We start from the raw sequence: 17,379 nt of genomic DNA on the forward strand, positions 1-17,379 counted from the left end.
TTTCTTAACAGTAGCGTGGCACCCGCCAGGGAGACCGCGGTAAACTAGCAGGGTACTAAGGCGGTGCTCAGATCCGAGCGCTGTCCTAGGACACTGTTACCACAGCGGAAGGCTTTGCTGGAGGCCGAAGCCGGCTCAACGGGGCGGGGCGAGGCGGGACGGAGCAGAGTGAGGCCCCGCCCCTGGGCACGTCCGTGTGCGTGGCTGGGGGCGCCGTAGAGAGTCCCACTAGGCGATGCGGGGCTTGAGGGACAGGGCAGAGCGGCTGCACGATAGCCGTCGCCCTGAGGGTCCGCACTAACAGCGTCCCGCCTAGCCGCCACGCAGCTTCAGGAGGGCGCGGCCCTGCGTCCGTTGCCCCACCCCACATCCCAGCCAGTCACGACGCCCCCATCCTAGCTCTTTGCGCGCGTCCGACTCCGCCCCTGCCCCCGACGTGCCCCCGCGCGCCGCGCCCCCCGCCCACCCAACCCTCCCGGCCACCCCGCCCGGCTGCAGTGGCCCTGTATCCGCCCTACGGGCCTGTGCGACCCTTGCAGCGGCACGGTTCTCCGCCGCCCGCCGCCATGGATGTGCTCGCCCCGCACCGCCTGGGGCTGCCCCGCGCGCGGTCCCCCAGCGGCCTCGGCCGCGGGTCGCCCTCCGTCAGGTACGCTGGGCCGAGGCTACAGAGGGTCGGGCGGGCGGGCCGGGGGTTGTGGGCTGTTGGGGTCCGGCGACGCCTCCCGCCGCAGGGCGTGGCCCGACATGGCTTCCTTGCGAATGATTTTTCCTTAAACGGCTCCCTGAGGAACGTTTTCCCAGGAACGGCTTCCTGTGTAGATTCTTACAACGGCTCCCTTGTGAAGACTCCCTACTGTGATCGCCCCCCCACACCCCAATAGAACGCCTCCCCCAGGAAGGATTCCCCTGTAGAGAACCTCCATAGTGGTTTTCTATGATAGCTCACTTTCCAGCCCCATAGATTATTGCCTCCAGAAACGGCCGTATAACCCCCCACAGTAGCTTCCCTGTATAGAACCTCCAAATGGGTTTCCCTTGAAACAGTTTACGTATAATGCCCCCCCATCGTAGGTCTGCTCTAGAGCCTTTCCCTTTGACAGGCTTCCCTAAAGAGTACTCCTCTCCCGCCCCTACCTGCACACCAACACTGACAGCATCTTCCCTATTGCGCATTTCTCACCTCCCCCTTGCCCCAGACTGCATCGCGACGCACCCTCACTCCACAATGGGGAGCTCAGGTTAAGGGAAGCTGTAGGTCATTAGGGGCGCAGTAGGAAAAACTAACTGGATGGATAGGGGAAAGAAGCCCAGAATCCCCCAAAGCGGCGGACCCCAATCCCCTGAGCCTAGAGACAGAGCCCCCGGGTGCCTCGGTGTGGGGAGGGTGATATTGAGTAGGGTCCCGCCCCCTTTCGGTAAAGGAAGATCCGTTTTTGTTTTCTGCTGCTTGTGCCTTTGGGGATGACCTTGATAGTCTGGGCATTGTTTATGATGGAGCTGGTACGGGGCCGCTTGCGGAGTGTGTTGGTTGGAATGATAGAGGGGTTTCGGCAGAGACCGTTGAGAGGGAGGGAGTGAGGGAGAAAGAATGGGCTTTGGTACTGCTAAACTGCCATTAAACCAGAAAAGGTTTGGTTTGTTTTTTTTGGGTTTGCTTTTTCTCTATCCTAGCCACCTAGCAAAACAAATACTGTATTCCGTTGAAAGGAGATTATCAACTTTTGTTAGAACAGCTTTTCCTATATCTTCCTTATGGGGCTTAAGGCATTGTATGTTTAACTTTTTGCTCGTCAGTCTGTTTTTTGTTTTTGTTTTGTTCTAATGACACAAAATTCACGGAGAGCAAGAACTAAATCTTAGAACCCTGTTCCTCTCTTACATCCTAGCATCCCTTCCCCTGCTCCACCAACTAATGCATGTTTGTTGAATGAATAAAGGATGGAGGAGGTGAGGCTAGACAGCCATGGTTGCATTTGGGAGTCCTAATTTGTTTCTCATTTGGCAGGTGACATTGTTTGAATTCCTGCTCTGCCCTTCAGTGGAATTCCTTGTGGACTTTACAGTTCCAAGTGTTTAGCTGCTTGTGGTAACCATCTCCAATCCATCCAAACATCCTAACATTTCTGGCAGCCAATTTCACTGTTAGAAAGTATTTGAACTTTGTAAAGAATAGAAACTGCACAGAATACTTTAGAACTTGGAGCAGCCATCCGTTAAATCTAGGTTCTTTGTAGACTTGGGGTTCATCCCAGATCATCTTGAGCTTAGGAATCTTGAGTCTTTGAGACTTTTAGGGGAAAAAAGAGCTTCCCAGTAAAATCCATCTCTAAAATAACTGCTCCCTTCCCTCTTTCTAGTAACATGAAAATGTGCAGCTTTTTTAAAGTAGTGCCTTTTTTATGTTAAAAAAGATACATGTTGGCTAACTATATTAATCATACTCAAATTCTGAATCTCCCATCAAGTGGCTTGAGTGACACTTGTTAGTTTTCAGACAAGGTAGGTAGTGCAAGGAACCCCAAGGACTGGCTGTTTATTACACCTTTGGTAAAAGAAATTTGGTGAAGGTTCCCCTCCTTTCCCTCACATACTTTTTTTTTTTACCTATTCAAGCCTTTCCCTGACTTTTGACATTGAACGTTTCTAGCAGGTTTGGTCTCAGCACTGTCCTGTCACCATATTTGTCTTCTTTGTTGCACTCTGACTCCTGAGTGATGAAAGAGGCAGGCCCAACTGGTGAAGTTGCATTCCTAAAGACCCATGGGTAGTACTTTGCAAGTGTGTGGTTTAGCAGTGGTGTTCATTAGCAGTGGGAAATAGAGGTCAGGAGGTAAAAACTTGTTGCTTAGAACTAGAAGCTTCTTTTTAAGGCTATGATAGTCATTCGTGCTGTCCATCAAACATTTTTGGTTTCCGTCTCCTGGGCATATGGTACAGTTGTACTTGAAGTTGAGTATGGGCCTCGTGAGTTGCTTTAGGTTAGTGAAATGTGCGCAGGAATGATGTGTATATTTTCTGGTGTGTAATTGACCACTCTCTTTCCCTCTGATATGGTGACTGTTGGTGCTTCAGATGGTGGCTAGTCCATTAGTCTAGGACCCAGAGCAAGCTTCCAGGTGACCTATGTTTGACATGGACAATGAGCAACAACCTTTGTTGTTTCAAGCCACTGAGGTTTTGGAGTTATTATCAAGTAACTGTCCTGACTTGTACTAAGGGACCAGTGTAAGTAGCTGAAATATGCTTTCCTACTTCAGAATCTTTTTCTGCAGAGGGATCTGATCCTGCTCAGGATTTGTCTAACAGTTTAAATTTCACTATCATTTTATACAAATAATCCAGTTGACACTGTGCTAAGTGTTGTGGATTCAAACATATAAGGAAGGCCCCTGCCGTCAAAGAGCTCCTTTGTAAGTGGAAAGGGAGAAAAACAGTAAAAATTGTAATACAGAGTGGTGAGAAATAAGTGCTGAGGAAGAAATAGGGCTGAAGGAACAATAATGTAAGAGGGCATAGTTGATTTTGAGCTCAGCTGTTTTGAAGAATGGAGTTGGCATTTACTGATCTGGGAACGCTGGAATAAGAGCAGATTTGTGGGGAAAATAGAGTTCAATTTTGGCCTTGTTCATTTTGAGTTGCCTAATACATATCCAAGTGGAGATACTGGCTAGGCAGTTGGATATTACATATATTAGTCTTGAGTTCAGAAGAGAGATTGAAACTGGCAATACCATCCATATGCTGATGACTCTCAAATTTTTATTTAAAGCTGTGAGACTAGATGGAGATCCAGAGAGTCGATATAGAGAAGAGGACCAACATCCAAGCCCTAGGATATCCCATGTAGAAAAGACAAGTATAGCAATGTCTTCCAAGACAGAGAGCATCATGAAAATTTTGAGCACTATAAAGACAAAAGAATATCTACAAATCACACAATCATAGGATTGTAGCAAGATTGGAAACTAGAAGATAATGAAGCAAGCAGTGCCTTCTGAAGGAAAATGGATTCCCACCCAGAATTCTGTATCTAACCAGACTCTCAGGCAGGTATGAGGGAAGCATAAAGACATTTCACACATGCAAGGTTTCAAGGTTGGTCATTCCATACACCCTCTATTGAGAAACCACTGGAGAATGTGCGCTAGCAAAACAGTCTGATTAAGGAGCTCCTGTGCTGTGGTTCCTCTACACTTTGTTAAGGGACTCATAAGGAAGGACCTTATTTGTTACCCCTAGAAATTACCAAAGAGCTGGGACCATTTGTTATTGCCTTTTCCCACAGGGCTTGCCCTAGTGCTTAGATCAGTGTCGGGCATATAGTCAGCCTCACTAAATATGAACTACTGCTGTTAGCCTCTATGAAATCCTGCTTGCAGTAATTATTTATTGAAGTAATAGAGAATAATTTCAGGTGAACCTGTGGGCTATGTTAAATTTCATGGGTATTCTGAGAATTAAGAATCACAATTGTGAGCTAGATGGTGAGAAGGTAGGTAATTCACGATAGTGATGTTCTGCAGAGATCACTTAAGTAAAGCCTCCTAGAGGCAGGTTACCTCTTCAGATGATGTTTATTGGTCAGTTGCCAATACCCATGGTCCTCTTTTGGGTTTACAGATCTGCAGAAGTAATAATTGCTGTTGTAATACAGATGGTCCCTGCCTTAAGAAAACTCAAAATGCAAAGCAAGACTATGACCTTGTATGTCTGGGACCTATGTGAAATTTCACCTCCAGTGTACTTGTTTGGATGCTGGCCAGGGGGCTTGGTGTGGTGCCCGTAGAAGGAAAAGGTGATTGCTTAGTTAAGCTTTTATGGCCTTATTTCTGGCCCAAGGGTCTAAGTACCTGACTTTTCACTCCTGTCTGGGATGACCGTGTACTGAGGACTCTTATTTAGTGAGTATTGTGGCATTAATAGTACACAGTATCTTGACACTGTTTCCTAGCTCTTGGCCTCTTCTCTGATGTTCTAATTTTTTGAGAGGGGGAGTGAGTGAGATGCAGATGCCCTCAAGAGTTAACACAGCTAAAATTATTTGGGTTTTTTTTTATTTTTTATTTTTTGCTCTGAAATTAAAAAAAAAAACAAAAACGAAAAAGCAGAATTTGCAACTTGGGTATTTAAAACTGTTATCTGAGATTTTGAGCCCTAATTGGAGGAAAGGTCAGCTCATGTGGCATGCTTTGTGTTTTCAACTTCTTATTTTAAAATGATTTTAGATTTATAGATGAGTTGCAAATATGGTAGAGTGTTGCTATATAGCCTTCACCCAGTTTTCTTTAAAGTTAACATCTTACATATAACCATGGTGCATTTGTCAAAACTAAGGAATTAATATTGGTACATTAGTTTACTTAATAAACTTTTGTTTACTTGGAGTTTAGTACTCCAGACTTTATTTGGATTTCACTGGTTTTCCCACTAATATCCTTTTTCTATTCCAAGTTCCAATCCAAGATTCCACATTGCATTTAGGTTTGGCATGTTTTTAATAGTCAAAGAAGTGAGGGAAAGTTATTGTGGATGCTTTCTGAATAAAGACTTGTGAAACTGACTTTACAAAGAGCAGATTGTGTGAGGAAATGTTCAGAGAAAGCTAGAGAAAAGGAAGAAAATGGAAAATAAGATGCTATACTAGAATATAGTTAACAGACTTCCAGATAACATTTTCCATTTATGATGGTTAGCATTTTCTGAAGTTCTTGAATTTTCTTTTATAGAATGTCTTCTATACCCCAGTTTGTAGAGTGTCTTATATACCCCAATTTGTGAAATATGTGTAGGCATGAATTGCAATTGGGCATGAGTTTTGACCATTTTAGATAAGGTGGCCTATCAGGAACTACATTTGGCAAATGGTAAAAGACACTTAAGAAGAATGACTTAACTTTGGGGTTTATTCTCTCTTGCAAAAGATGTCTATCTAGAGGAGGACAGGCTAGTCCTGGTATGAAGTCATCAGGGAACTAGGCCTCTTCTGTGTTTGTATTTTGCTATCCTGAGCGCATGGATTTTATTTCCTCCACAGCTTTATGGTCACAAAATGGCTGTAGGACCTCCAGCTATCATGTCTGTCAGGCAAGAAGGGGCAAGAGAGTGGACAGCTCCTAGTTGACTCAGTTCCTTCCCTTCAGGGAGCTTTCTCAGAAGCTTCCAGCTGGTGGCTTCTGCGTGTCTCATTGGTCAGCTCTAGAAGCAAAGGAGCTGGGCCTATTGCTGCCCCAAATAAAATTAGGGTACTATTATTGATAGTAAAAAAAGGGAGAGAATACATATGAATTAGGGAACTTTTTCTCTACCACAGGCATGGAAGTTATATTGCTTAGGATTGCTAATGGCTCTGGTGAGCTACATGAAAGTACAGCGAGAAAATTAAAGTCATTGAATAGTTAAATGATACCAATGCATTTTTCAGTCATAAGTGCATTTCTCAGTCAAAGCACATGCGCACACCTTCAGTTTGAGTCACTTTATGGTCAGTGGTTAACCATGTATTGGCCATGACAGTAGTAATGTTGGCTTTGCTTTTTCCATTGCAAGTTGCTCCAGCAAAGACATCAGTCGGAAATAGCATTTATTTGCCTTGTGACACGTCCTGCCTTTTTGCTTTGGTTCCAAGTTTCTAGTTTTGCAAAGGGAGCCAATAACAGCCATTTTAATGCAGGACCAGGTTTCTTAAACCCTTAGTAGTTCTACAGTAGCTTCTTGTAATAAGCACCTGAAGTCCAAATTAATGCTGTGATGGCTTGTATTGCTCTGGCTGTTGATCCCCCTCCCCCAGTATTATATTATGAAAATATTCATAAGTACAGACAAATTGAAAGAATTGTTCAGTGAACATTCATGTATATTCATACCTAGATTCTTTGCTTAATATATTTGCTTTGTTATACATCCATCCCTCTGTCCATCCATTAATCCATCCTATATTGTAATGTTTTTCAAAGTAAGTTGTAGACATCAGTATATTTCAACCCTAAACATTTCCTGGGATTGATTTTGTATTAAGAATGCTTTCTGTTCCAAGTGACAGAAACCCAACTAAAAGGATTTACATAAAAAAGGGACTGAATGTATTGACTTGCTTGGCTAGAAGGAATAGTGAGGAGATAGACATGTAGAAAGAGCTGTGAAACTAGGGCCTCAGGAATTGGAACCAAGGCTCTGCTATTGGAATAGTTGCTTCTATTCATACAGCCTCAAAACCAGATTCTTCCTGCACTGTGACCCTACAGGCCATTTGTCTTGTATCTCTAAAACAGGAAATCCCTAGAAAGAATTCCAGTGGGCCTGGCTTGCTCCTGGGTAAGTCACGATTGGATACTGTGGCCAAGAAGGGACACAGTGTATATGACCAGCAGACACAGAGATGGAAAGCATGCTGAATGAAGTATATTCAGGCATATCTCAGAAATATTGTGGGTTTGGTTCCAGACTACCACAGTAAAGTGAGTATCGCAATAAAGTGAGTCATAATCATTTTGCTGGTAGAGGGTCTTTCCTTTAAAACACAACATCTGTGAAGCGCAATAAAGTGAAGTGTAATAAACTAAGTATGTCTGTACCTAGAAAGCTTTACTACTCATTCTCTGATGATGACATAATCCTGGTATTTGATGAGGAGAGCACAAAGGAGGACTACAAATGCAAAAATCCTAAGTAAAATAATAGTATGTTGAATCTAGGAGTATGATGAAAACAACTTCATACACAAGTACAGTTTGTCCTAGAAATGCAAGAATTATTCATCATTAGGAAATTGATTAATGAAATTAACAGACCAGTAGATGCTCCCCCAAAAATGTACTTAAAATGTAACATTCATTCCTGATTTAAACCAGCTAACAATACGGTTTCAGCTGATAAGATAAGCAGAAAAAAAAAAACCCCTCATCTATTGCCTGTGTTATTGCAGTGGACTCTTAATTGGTCTCCCAGGTTGGTCCCTCTTTGGTCTGTTTTCAGTACGGCAGATAGAGTGATCTTATTAAAATGTAAGTCATCTCATATAAGTCTCCCCTTATTTCAAAACACTCCAAGTAAAAACTCAGATCATCAGCTATAAGACTACTAACCTGGTCCCTCCGCCCCTTGTCTTCATCGCCTGTTACTCTCTCCCTCACCTAATCTGCTCCAGCCACGCAGGTCTCAGAGGACCCCTGCTTCAAGGCCTTTGCCTGTGCTGTGTAGCTTACTCTCACACTTCTCTGTAGGTATTTATACAAATGTTCTCTTGGTGGTTCCCTTCCTGATCTCTTTAAAACTGCGTCCACCCTCCTGGTAGGATTCACAGCCCTCCACTTATCACCACATGACAAATGTATTTTAATATGTCTTCCCTTTTTCCACCTTGGCCCCTATCCCCCAATTAAAATATAATTTCTGAGATTTTTTTGTCCCAAGGATTTTGCTCTTTTGTTCATTGTTAAATGCCCAGTGCTCTGAACAAATAGTACCTGGCACATAGTAGGTGCTCAGTTAAAACTTGATGAATTAATGAGTTGGAAGTAAAGCTGTAAATATTGAAAAGGAAGAGCTAAAAGTGCCATGATTTGCTATTTGGGAAACTATGGCAATAGGCAAAACTATTAGAAGTAGTAAGAGTTGAGCGAGTTATTTTAAAAATGTAATGGACTCAAGATGACATTCTAAATGGGAACAAAAACTATAAAATATCTATGAATAGTCTAATAAGGAATGTGTAAAACCTATGTAAATAAAAATATAAAACTTGACCGAAAGGTATAAAACAGAGAGGAATGAATGGAGAGACATGTTCCTGAGTGGAGGGCTCAGTACTGTCTACCTTCAATATGATCATAATACGAAGTCTTAACCAGAATTTTTATGGAACTCGATAAGACAGTTTACACTTCATCTTAAAGAGAAAATATTCAATAAAAGCCATAGGATCTTTGAAACAATGATAGAAGGACTTGCCCTATCAGATATTAAAAGTAATCCAGGGCCGGCCGAGTGGCGCGATGGTTAAGAACTCGCTTGGGATGCCAGAGGGCCCCGGTTCGGATCCCACATATGAGGGCCAGTGACACTGCCCTCCACAGCTAAGATGCTGAACAACAGCTCAACCTGGAGCTGGGCTGCCGTGAGTCGCCGGCGACGGCGTAGGCTGTGGCCCCTGTGGCAGTGGGTTGCCATGGGCTACCGTATGTAGCCAGCAGCCAGCATGAGCGGCCAGCAGCCAGCGTGAGCGGCCAGCAGCCGCAGTGAGCAGCCATCCAGAAGCCGGCGACTGATCTGCCTCACCAGGGAAGAGCGCAATGACGGTGCCAACTTGGGCCAGTGAAGCAACATCCTCCACAACTAGATTGAAGAACAAAAATGACAGCAACTTGTATGTTCCCCTTCCCCCAGTTCCCCAGCACTGTTCCCATCCCCCCAATTCCCCAATTAAAAAAAAAATCTTAAAAAAAAAAAAAGTAATCCATATACTAGAAAGCTCAAGAGATGACATTAATACCTTAAAGCTCTGATTATTTTTAAGTGTATTATTTATGAGAATAGATAAATGTATCAAATAAAGATTAAAAAATAGATCCAGCTATATATGACAATTTAGCATGTACTAAAAGTGGCATTCCACATCAGAGGATTAAAAGGATTAATATCTGGTCTTGAGACAATCATTTCTATTTTGGGGGGAAAATACAATTAGATTCCTGCTTCACAAAGGTAAAAAGCAAGTTCCAGAGGAGCAAAGAGCTAAATGTTTAAAATACACATCACATATAATTAAAATGAAATAGCATTTTATTATTATATATTTTTAAAGATTTTATTGGGGGAATTGGGGAAGGGGAATAGCCAAGTTGTCCTTCAATCTTAGTTGTGGAAGGTGCAGCTTCAAAGTCCAGCCACCATCCTGCCGCTTGTTGGCAGCTCAGTGGCAGCTCATCTCGGGCCACAGCGTCACTGGTCCATGTGGGAATCGAACTGGCAACCCTGTTGCTCAGAGCTTGCACTCCTAACCAACTGAGCCACTTGGTTGGCCCTTAATTTTTTTTTTAATGCAGTTTTTTGTTTTATTAAGATTTTTATTGGGGAATTGGGGAAAGGGAACAGCGCTGGGAAATTGGGGGAAGGGGAACAGACAAATTGCTGTCCTTTTTTTTGTTGTTCTTCAGTCTAGTTGTGGCGGATGTTGCTTCACTGGCCCAAGTTGGCACCATCATTGCGCTCTTACCAGGCAAGGCAGATCAGTCGCTGGCTTGTGGCGCTCACGCTGGCTGCCGGCCACACATGGTAACCCATGACAACCCACTGCAGCAGGGGCTGCAGCCTACGCCGTGGCCGGCAACTCACGGCAGCCCAGCTCCAGGTCCAGCTGTTGTTCAGCATCTTAGCTGTAGAGGGCAGTGTCACTGGCCCTCATATGTGAGATCCAAGCCGGGGCCCTCTGGCATCCCAAGCCAGCTCTTAACCAACGCGCCACTTGGCTGGCCCCCTTAATATTTTTAATAATACTGAGTGGGAAAGACACAAAAGGAAGACAATAAAACTTTTAAGTTTAAAGTAAAGATAGACAGACTTAATTATATAAAACTATTAAACTTCTGCCTGAAAAAGATACTGTAAACAAAGTCTAGAAGTTTTAAGAAAATATTTGCAACATATGACCAAAATAACTTTTAAAATATGATGGAATATATAAATTATCCAGGAAAAAAACCCCAAATGACCATATAGGAAATGGGCAAAGAATATGACTATGTATTCATGGAAAAAGAAATATAGAAGATCAATAAACATTTGACAACCTCCCTAGTGATTAGGGAATTGATATAAGTAAATTATAACAATGAAAATTCTAAACATTAGATTAACATTAGTTGAAGAGTAATATACTCATGGTTTAGAAAGTTGTGGGGAAACATGTACTCTGGGACATTGTAGGTGAATGTTTTAAGAAAACAATTTGTCAAGATCTATCAAAATTTAAAATGCAGATAACTCTTAACCTGGCAGTGCTACTTTTAGGTCTCTACCTTACAGAAACTTCTGTGCTTGTGCCAAAAGTGAATGTTTAAGATTGCCTGTTGAAGCATTGTTTGCTATTGCAAAATAATAAAAATCCGTAATGTTCAATCATAGTGGCTGGTTAAATAAAAAGAAAAGAATACAGTACAGGAGTTTTTAAAATGAGATTAAGTTCCATGTACTAATTTGGAAAGATCTTCAGGTATGTATAATGTTAAGTGAAAAGAGCATGTTGTAGAACAGTTAGTTACATACCTCTTGATTATGATTTTATATATGAATAACCTCCGCCCCCCACAAAAATTTACCCTAACTATATATTAGAGAGATTCACGTTAAATTATTCATAGCCCTTTTCTATGATGAATCAGATTGGTATGAGAATTCACTTTGTAAAACATTCAAAACACAGAACATATGGAATAGGAGAATATATTTGTGTTTTAATTATTGAATTTTGAAATTCAAAAGGTTAGCATAAACTATGGAGGAAAAACAAGCAAAGATAAATTTTCCATTTTTTTCTTTATTTCCAGGGAACCAGGATAATTAAATACAAACAAATAAGAGAATATACCTGGCTGTGTATACAGTAATTGTTGTAAAATCAGTGAGCAGTGAACTATTACTTATAAATCACGCACAGAGATGATTATTTAGAGTTTAAAAATATCTGTGGCTATCTTTATTGTCAAGAAATCAGTGAGGTGTATCAGCAAGAAAAAGTTCAGAGTCAGGGTACGGGGTCGCTCAGGTTTGGTGCTGTTAATCTTTACTCAGCCTTGTGATCTTGGGCAAACTGCTTCTATTTAGGTCTTGGTTTCTTCATCTTGTCACCTGTCTAGATTCTGAGTCTGAATACGAGGAAAGTTAAAAATATAGTATACAAGCAGCATACATAGCACAAACTGCATTATTAGGTCTGCTTAGTCTACAGGTATCTTAATGGAGGAACTTTGTAAACTCATGGGTGACAAGAGGCCATCTACCCAGGATGTGCCAGCTGTGCTCAGGTAGACCTGGAAGCTACAGGGCAGTACAATTGTTGAGCTTGGTGGTGTGTGTGGAAGTTTCTATTAAAAAAAAGTCAGGAAGAATACACAACAAACTCAAAATGGTGACCTCTGGGGTTGAAGAACAATGAAGACTAGTTTTATATGTAATATTCCATTTTTCATCATAAAAGGATAATAAATTAATATTTCATGTACATAATTGGACAATGTACTAACTTAGATTAAAGCAAATGTACAAAATGTTAGTAATGATTAATTCTGGGTGTGGGAATATGGGTGATTGTGGTTTTCTTTATATGTACTTACCAGATCTTTTTTTTAATAGGTAAATATTTCAGTAGGTGTGAAGTTTAATGAATGGTTCAGTAACAAATAATAGGCTATATATGATTAAAAGTTAAATTTGGGACGCAAGAAAATGTACAAAGGAAAAGGAGAGCTGTATTTAGTTTGACAAGAAAATAAGAGATACTAGTTAGGATAATGTTTTACTCATACTCTGGGAAGAGGGATATCTTTCTACATTGTATACGCTTCTGCTTTATTTGGCCAGGACACTTGTGGAAAAGAAACTCTTTTTGCTTCTGTGTTCAGTATTGTCTTGGCTTTCCACAGCAGGACTGGGGGAGTTGTTTGTTTCCTGGTCATATGACCTATTTTTGCTTTTGTCACTGGCTTCTTGTAAGTTTGAAGACCAGAGAGTTGTTGGTAATCTTTGGCAGTCAGTCAGCCTTCTGTCTAGATGGGTTGGGAAATGGGCCAAAGGACCAACTTGATGAAATATTCTTAGTGTAGGAAATGATTGCGAGGTCAGTCTTATATTAATAACATGAAAAAATGGGGAAGGGCAGACAACCATTTCCCAGGGAAAGAAGTTTTCTTACTCTAATCTTAATCGTCTTGCAGTTACTGTTACTGCTGTTTCTAAAACCCTAAATTACTCTACATGTCCCCCTTATCTCCAGCCTCAGATTATTATGAAAATGTTCAAACAGTGCAGAAAAGGTAAAAAGAATGAATACTTGTTATACCCACCACTTAGACTCAACAATTTTTAACATTTTGCCATGTGTGCTGTCTTTATTCTTTTCTTTTTCTTTCTTTTTTTCTGTTAAACCTTTTTCGAGTTGCAGACATCATGACACTTCACTCCTAAGTAATCCCTCATGAATATGATAAGAAAAAGGATACTTTACTATATAACTATAATAAGATTGACCCAAGAAAATTTAACAGTCATTCCTTATTATCATCAAATACCCAGTCCATATTCAAATTTTCCCAGCTTCCTCGTGGTTGTTTCCCTGTTTTTATTAATCATATTAAATTTTGTACATTGCATTATATTATTATTCTTTAATCTCTTTTACATTAGAAGAGTTCTCCCTTTTTGTTCTTTTCATTTACATGGCATTGAATTTTTTTAACTTAAAAATTTTTTTAAATTGTGGTAAAATACACATAAAATTTACCATCTTAACCATTTTTAAGTGTACAATTTAGTGGCATTAGGTACATTCACATTGTTACAATTACCATTATACATCCACAGAACTCTTTTCATCTTACAAAACTGAAACTGTACCTATTAAACAATAATTCCCTGTTCCTTCCCCACCCCAAGCCTCTGGCAACCACCACTCTACTTTCTTTCTCTATGAATTTGACTATTCTAGATACCTCATAAAAATGGAATCATACAATACAGAGGGTGCCAAAAACATGTATACACATTTTAAGAAAGGAAAAACTATTAAAATTGTAATAATATATACTGATAACAAAAGATGAATACAAGTCACATCTGACTTATGCTATTACAAGAGGTGCTCAAAGTGGTGACCATCAGCATCCAGATACTTCTGATTACGGCGAACTACTTCTTGAGAAATGTTGACCAAAGTGTCCACTTATATACATTTTTTTGCACATTCCTCCCCCCCTCGCCCTGCCCTATCCCCCCGTATTTGTCCTCTTGTGACTGGCTTATTTTACTTACTGTAATGTCCTCAAGGTTCATCATGTTTACATCATGTTAAAAAGGAGATTAAAAGATCTCCTTTTTAAGATTCCAATAATATTCCATTGTATGTCTACCCCACAGTTTATTTATTCATCTATCAATAGATATTTGCATTGCTTCTACCTTTTAAATAATGCTGCAGTGAATATAGCTGTACAGATATCTCCGAATCCTTGCTTTCAATTCTTTTGGGTATATACTCAGAAGTGGAATTGCTGAATCATGTTTTTAGTTTTTTGAGGAAACTCCACACTGTTTTCCACAGTGGTAGCACTTTTCTGCAATCCCACCAACAGTGCACAAAGGTTCCAATTTCTCCCCATCCTTGCTAACACTTGTTATTTTCTGTTTTTTGATAGTAGTCATCCTAATCTGTGTGCAAGTAGTGTCTCTTTGAGGTTTATATTTGCATTTCCTTAATGATTACTTATGTTGAGCATGTTTTCAAGTGCTTATTGGCCATTTGTTTATCTTCTTTAGAGAAGAAATGTGTGTTCGAGTCCTTTGCCCGTTTTGAATCAGGGTTTTTTGTTTCTGTTGAGTTTTAGGAACTCTATATATTCTGGATATTAGCTGCTTATAAGATACATGATTTGCAGATATTTTCTCCCATTCTGTGGGTTACCTTTTCACTCTGTTAATTGCATCTTTTGATGAAAAGTTTTTCATTTTGATGACATCTAATTTATAAATTTTTCTTTTGTTGTTTGTGCTTTTGGTGTCATAGCAAGAAAGCATTGCCAAATCCATGTCATGAAGCTTTTTGCATATGTTTCCTTCCAAAAGTTTTATGGTTTTAGGTTTACATTTAGGTTTTTATTTTAAATTAAATTTCGTATATGGTATAAGGTAATGGTCCAGATTCATTCTTTTGCATGTGAATATACAGTTTTTCCAAAACCATTTGTTGAAAACACTGACCTTTCTCAGAATGAATGGTCTTGGTACCCTTGTCAAAAATCGTTTGACCATGAGAACATTGTAGTAAGTGAAAGAAGTCAGTCCCAAAGGGAGCTTATTTCCCGCCTCCCTATTCTATTCCATTGTTTATTCTATGTCTTTATGCGACTACCACCCTGTTTTGATTACGGTAGCTTGTGATGACAAATCAGAGCTTCCTTAGGCCTTTAGACCAGGTATTTTGGTTTTTATGTTTGGTTTTGATTTTTGTTTTTAACAGACTGGTGAAGACCACAGTTAGGGAAGTCAGTGTGATGGAAATGCTTTGATAGTCCTCAAAAATGAGAAGTCATTGGACGTTCTTTCTGCTAAGCTTCTGAGTCCCAGTACTGCCCAAGCATTGACTACAAGAGGGCCTTTGGCTCCATCCTCTGTTGAGTCAGGGAGCCACTGACCATCCAGTTTGTAATCAGTTCAGACTTAGTCTTCAGACCAATTTTGCATAATCACTTCTGGAAAATAGAAGAGAGGGGAACACTTCCCAATTCATTTTGTGGTTCAGATACCAAAACCAAACAAGGACCACTCTCCGTCCCTAGCAATCATTCCTCTTCATCATGCCTTTATGTGCTAGTGGTACTCAGGGACCTGATTTCTGTTCTCATTGCAGCTGTAGCCGACTCCGCCAGGTTCAAAGCATCCTGACCCAGAGCAGCAAGTCTCGACCAGACGGGATCCTCTGCATCCTAGGTCAGTGCTTTTAACAGGTGGGGCGGGGGCTGGGGCAACTTGGCATCCATTCCCGGGAAGATATTGATAATAGTACCATTGTGAGATAAGCTGTGAGGCAGTGTCCCCAGCTCTTGTTACCCTGAAATCGGGTGCTGTTTTAATGAGGTTGGGCGAGATATCAGTAAGATAGGGAGCCCCTACCACAGAGCAGGCACTTTGTACATATTATCTCGCAGCAACCTTACAAGGGAGCAGTGTTGTCCCTTTTCTGTTGAGGAGGAAACTGAGATTCTGGGAGACGAAGCAGACTTGCTCAGGGCCATAGAGTGGCACAATTGGGCGTCTATTTGTTCTTTAAAATTGTTTTGTTATGAAAATATAATTTATAAATTAAGACAATACGTGAATAATTATGAACACAGCTTTCTAACCATCCCAGATATGAAGTCCCACTCCCCAGAGATAACATTGTCAACTGTATCTTATTTAAACACAAGTGGGAACATTTTATGTATTATCGTTGTTAACCTAATTTTAAATTTTTCACTTGACCATATTATCTTGGAGATTTTTTTATATCAGATTGACTACTTGAATATAAAATACTAAAGGATTGAGAAAGGCTCAACGTACGAGAATATAACAAGACCAAAATATGTATTTTTTAAAAATGAAACCACATGTTGCAGAAATTGATGTGTTTGAGGTTGGGTGTGAAGATGGAGGTAAAACATAATAACTCTACAGGACAAAGAACTTGATGTGAAAGTGAAGCAAGAAATCAGTGAGGGACATTTAGTTGTCATCTTCTCAGACTCGTCTTGACTGTGACAGTTTTCAGACTTTCCTTGTTTTTGATGACCTTGACAGTTTTGAAGGGTGCTAGCCAAGTATTTTGTAGCATGTCCCTTTTTGGGGGTTTTTAAAATATTTTTCTCAGGATTAGACTGAGTTATGGGTTTTGGGGTGGAAGACCAGTGACGTAACGTGCTATTGTCATCACATGATATCAAGGATACACACTATCAACATGACTTTTCACTGTTTATATTGACCTTGATCACCTGGCTGAGATAGTGTTTTCAGGTTCTACACTGTAAAGTCCTCCCCCCACACATCCTTCCATACCGTCCTCTTTGGAAGGAAGTCACTGTGCAGCGCATACTTAGAAATGGGGAGTTATGCTTCATCAGCTGGAGGTGGGGAGTATACACATAAATTATTTGAAATTCTGCATGGGAGATTTGTCTCTTCTCCATTTATTTATTTATTCTATCATTTGTATCAGTATGGACTCATGGATATTTATTTTATACTTTGAGTTAAAATCCAGCAGTACTTCATTTATACTTTGGGTTATAATCCACTACTACTTCAAATTGTTCCAGCTTTGGCCATTTGGAGCTCTTTTCAGTTGGCTCCTGTGTCTCTCCTTTGATATATCCCCATCAAAGATTTTTGGTTTGTTTAGCACTTCTGTACTTTCTGGAGCTATAAGATGCCCAAGGCTTATTGTGCATATTTCCTGTTCCAGTCCCAAAATCAGCCTTTTCTCTAAGCACTGGTTCCTTCTATTGGAGAATGGTATTAGAAACAAGGACCTGGGCCCTGAATGTGCTTATTGCTGGGGTGTCATTGCTTCTAGGCCCTCTCAGCTGACAAGAGTAAGGGAATATATGTGTGTACATTAACTGGTATATT

The 17,379-nt window shown here is 40.6% G+C and overlaps 1 protein-coding gene across 1 annotated transcript in view; it reads left to right on the forward strand.

Moving 5' to 3' along the window:
• The first annotated feature begins 264 nt into the window (after positions 1-264).
• The window catches only part of DNAAF9 (dynein axonemal assembly factor 9), a 144,424-nt gene continuing 127,309 nt past the window's right edge, over positions 265-17,379 (forward strand). Inside the window, exons 1-2 of the mRNA XM_019645665.1 lie at positions 265-649; positions 15,617-15,696. Coding sequence (XP_019501210.1) covers positions 567-649; positions 15,617-15,696 — 163 coding nt within the window. The 5' untranslated portion in view covers positions 265-566. The remainder of the gene's footprint in view (positions 650-15,616; positions 15,697-17,379) is intronic.

This window comes from Hipposideros armiger, unplaced genomic scaffold, assembly GCF_001890085.2.
Source record: "Hipposideros armiger isolate ML-2016 unplaced genomic scaffold, ASM189008v1 scaffold_94, whole genome shotgun sequence".
Lineage (NCBI taxonomy): Eukaryota > Metazoa > Chordata > Mammalia > Chiroptera > Hipposideridae > Hipposideros > Hipposideros armiger.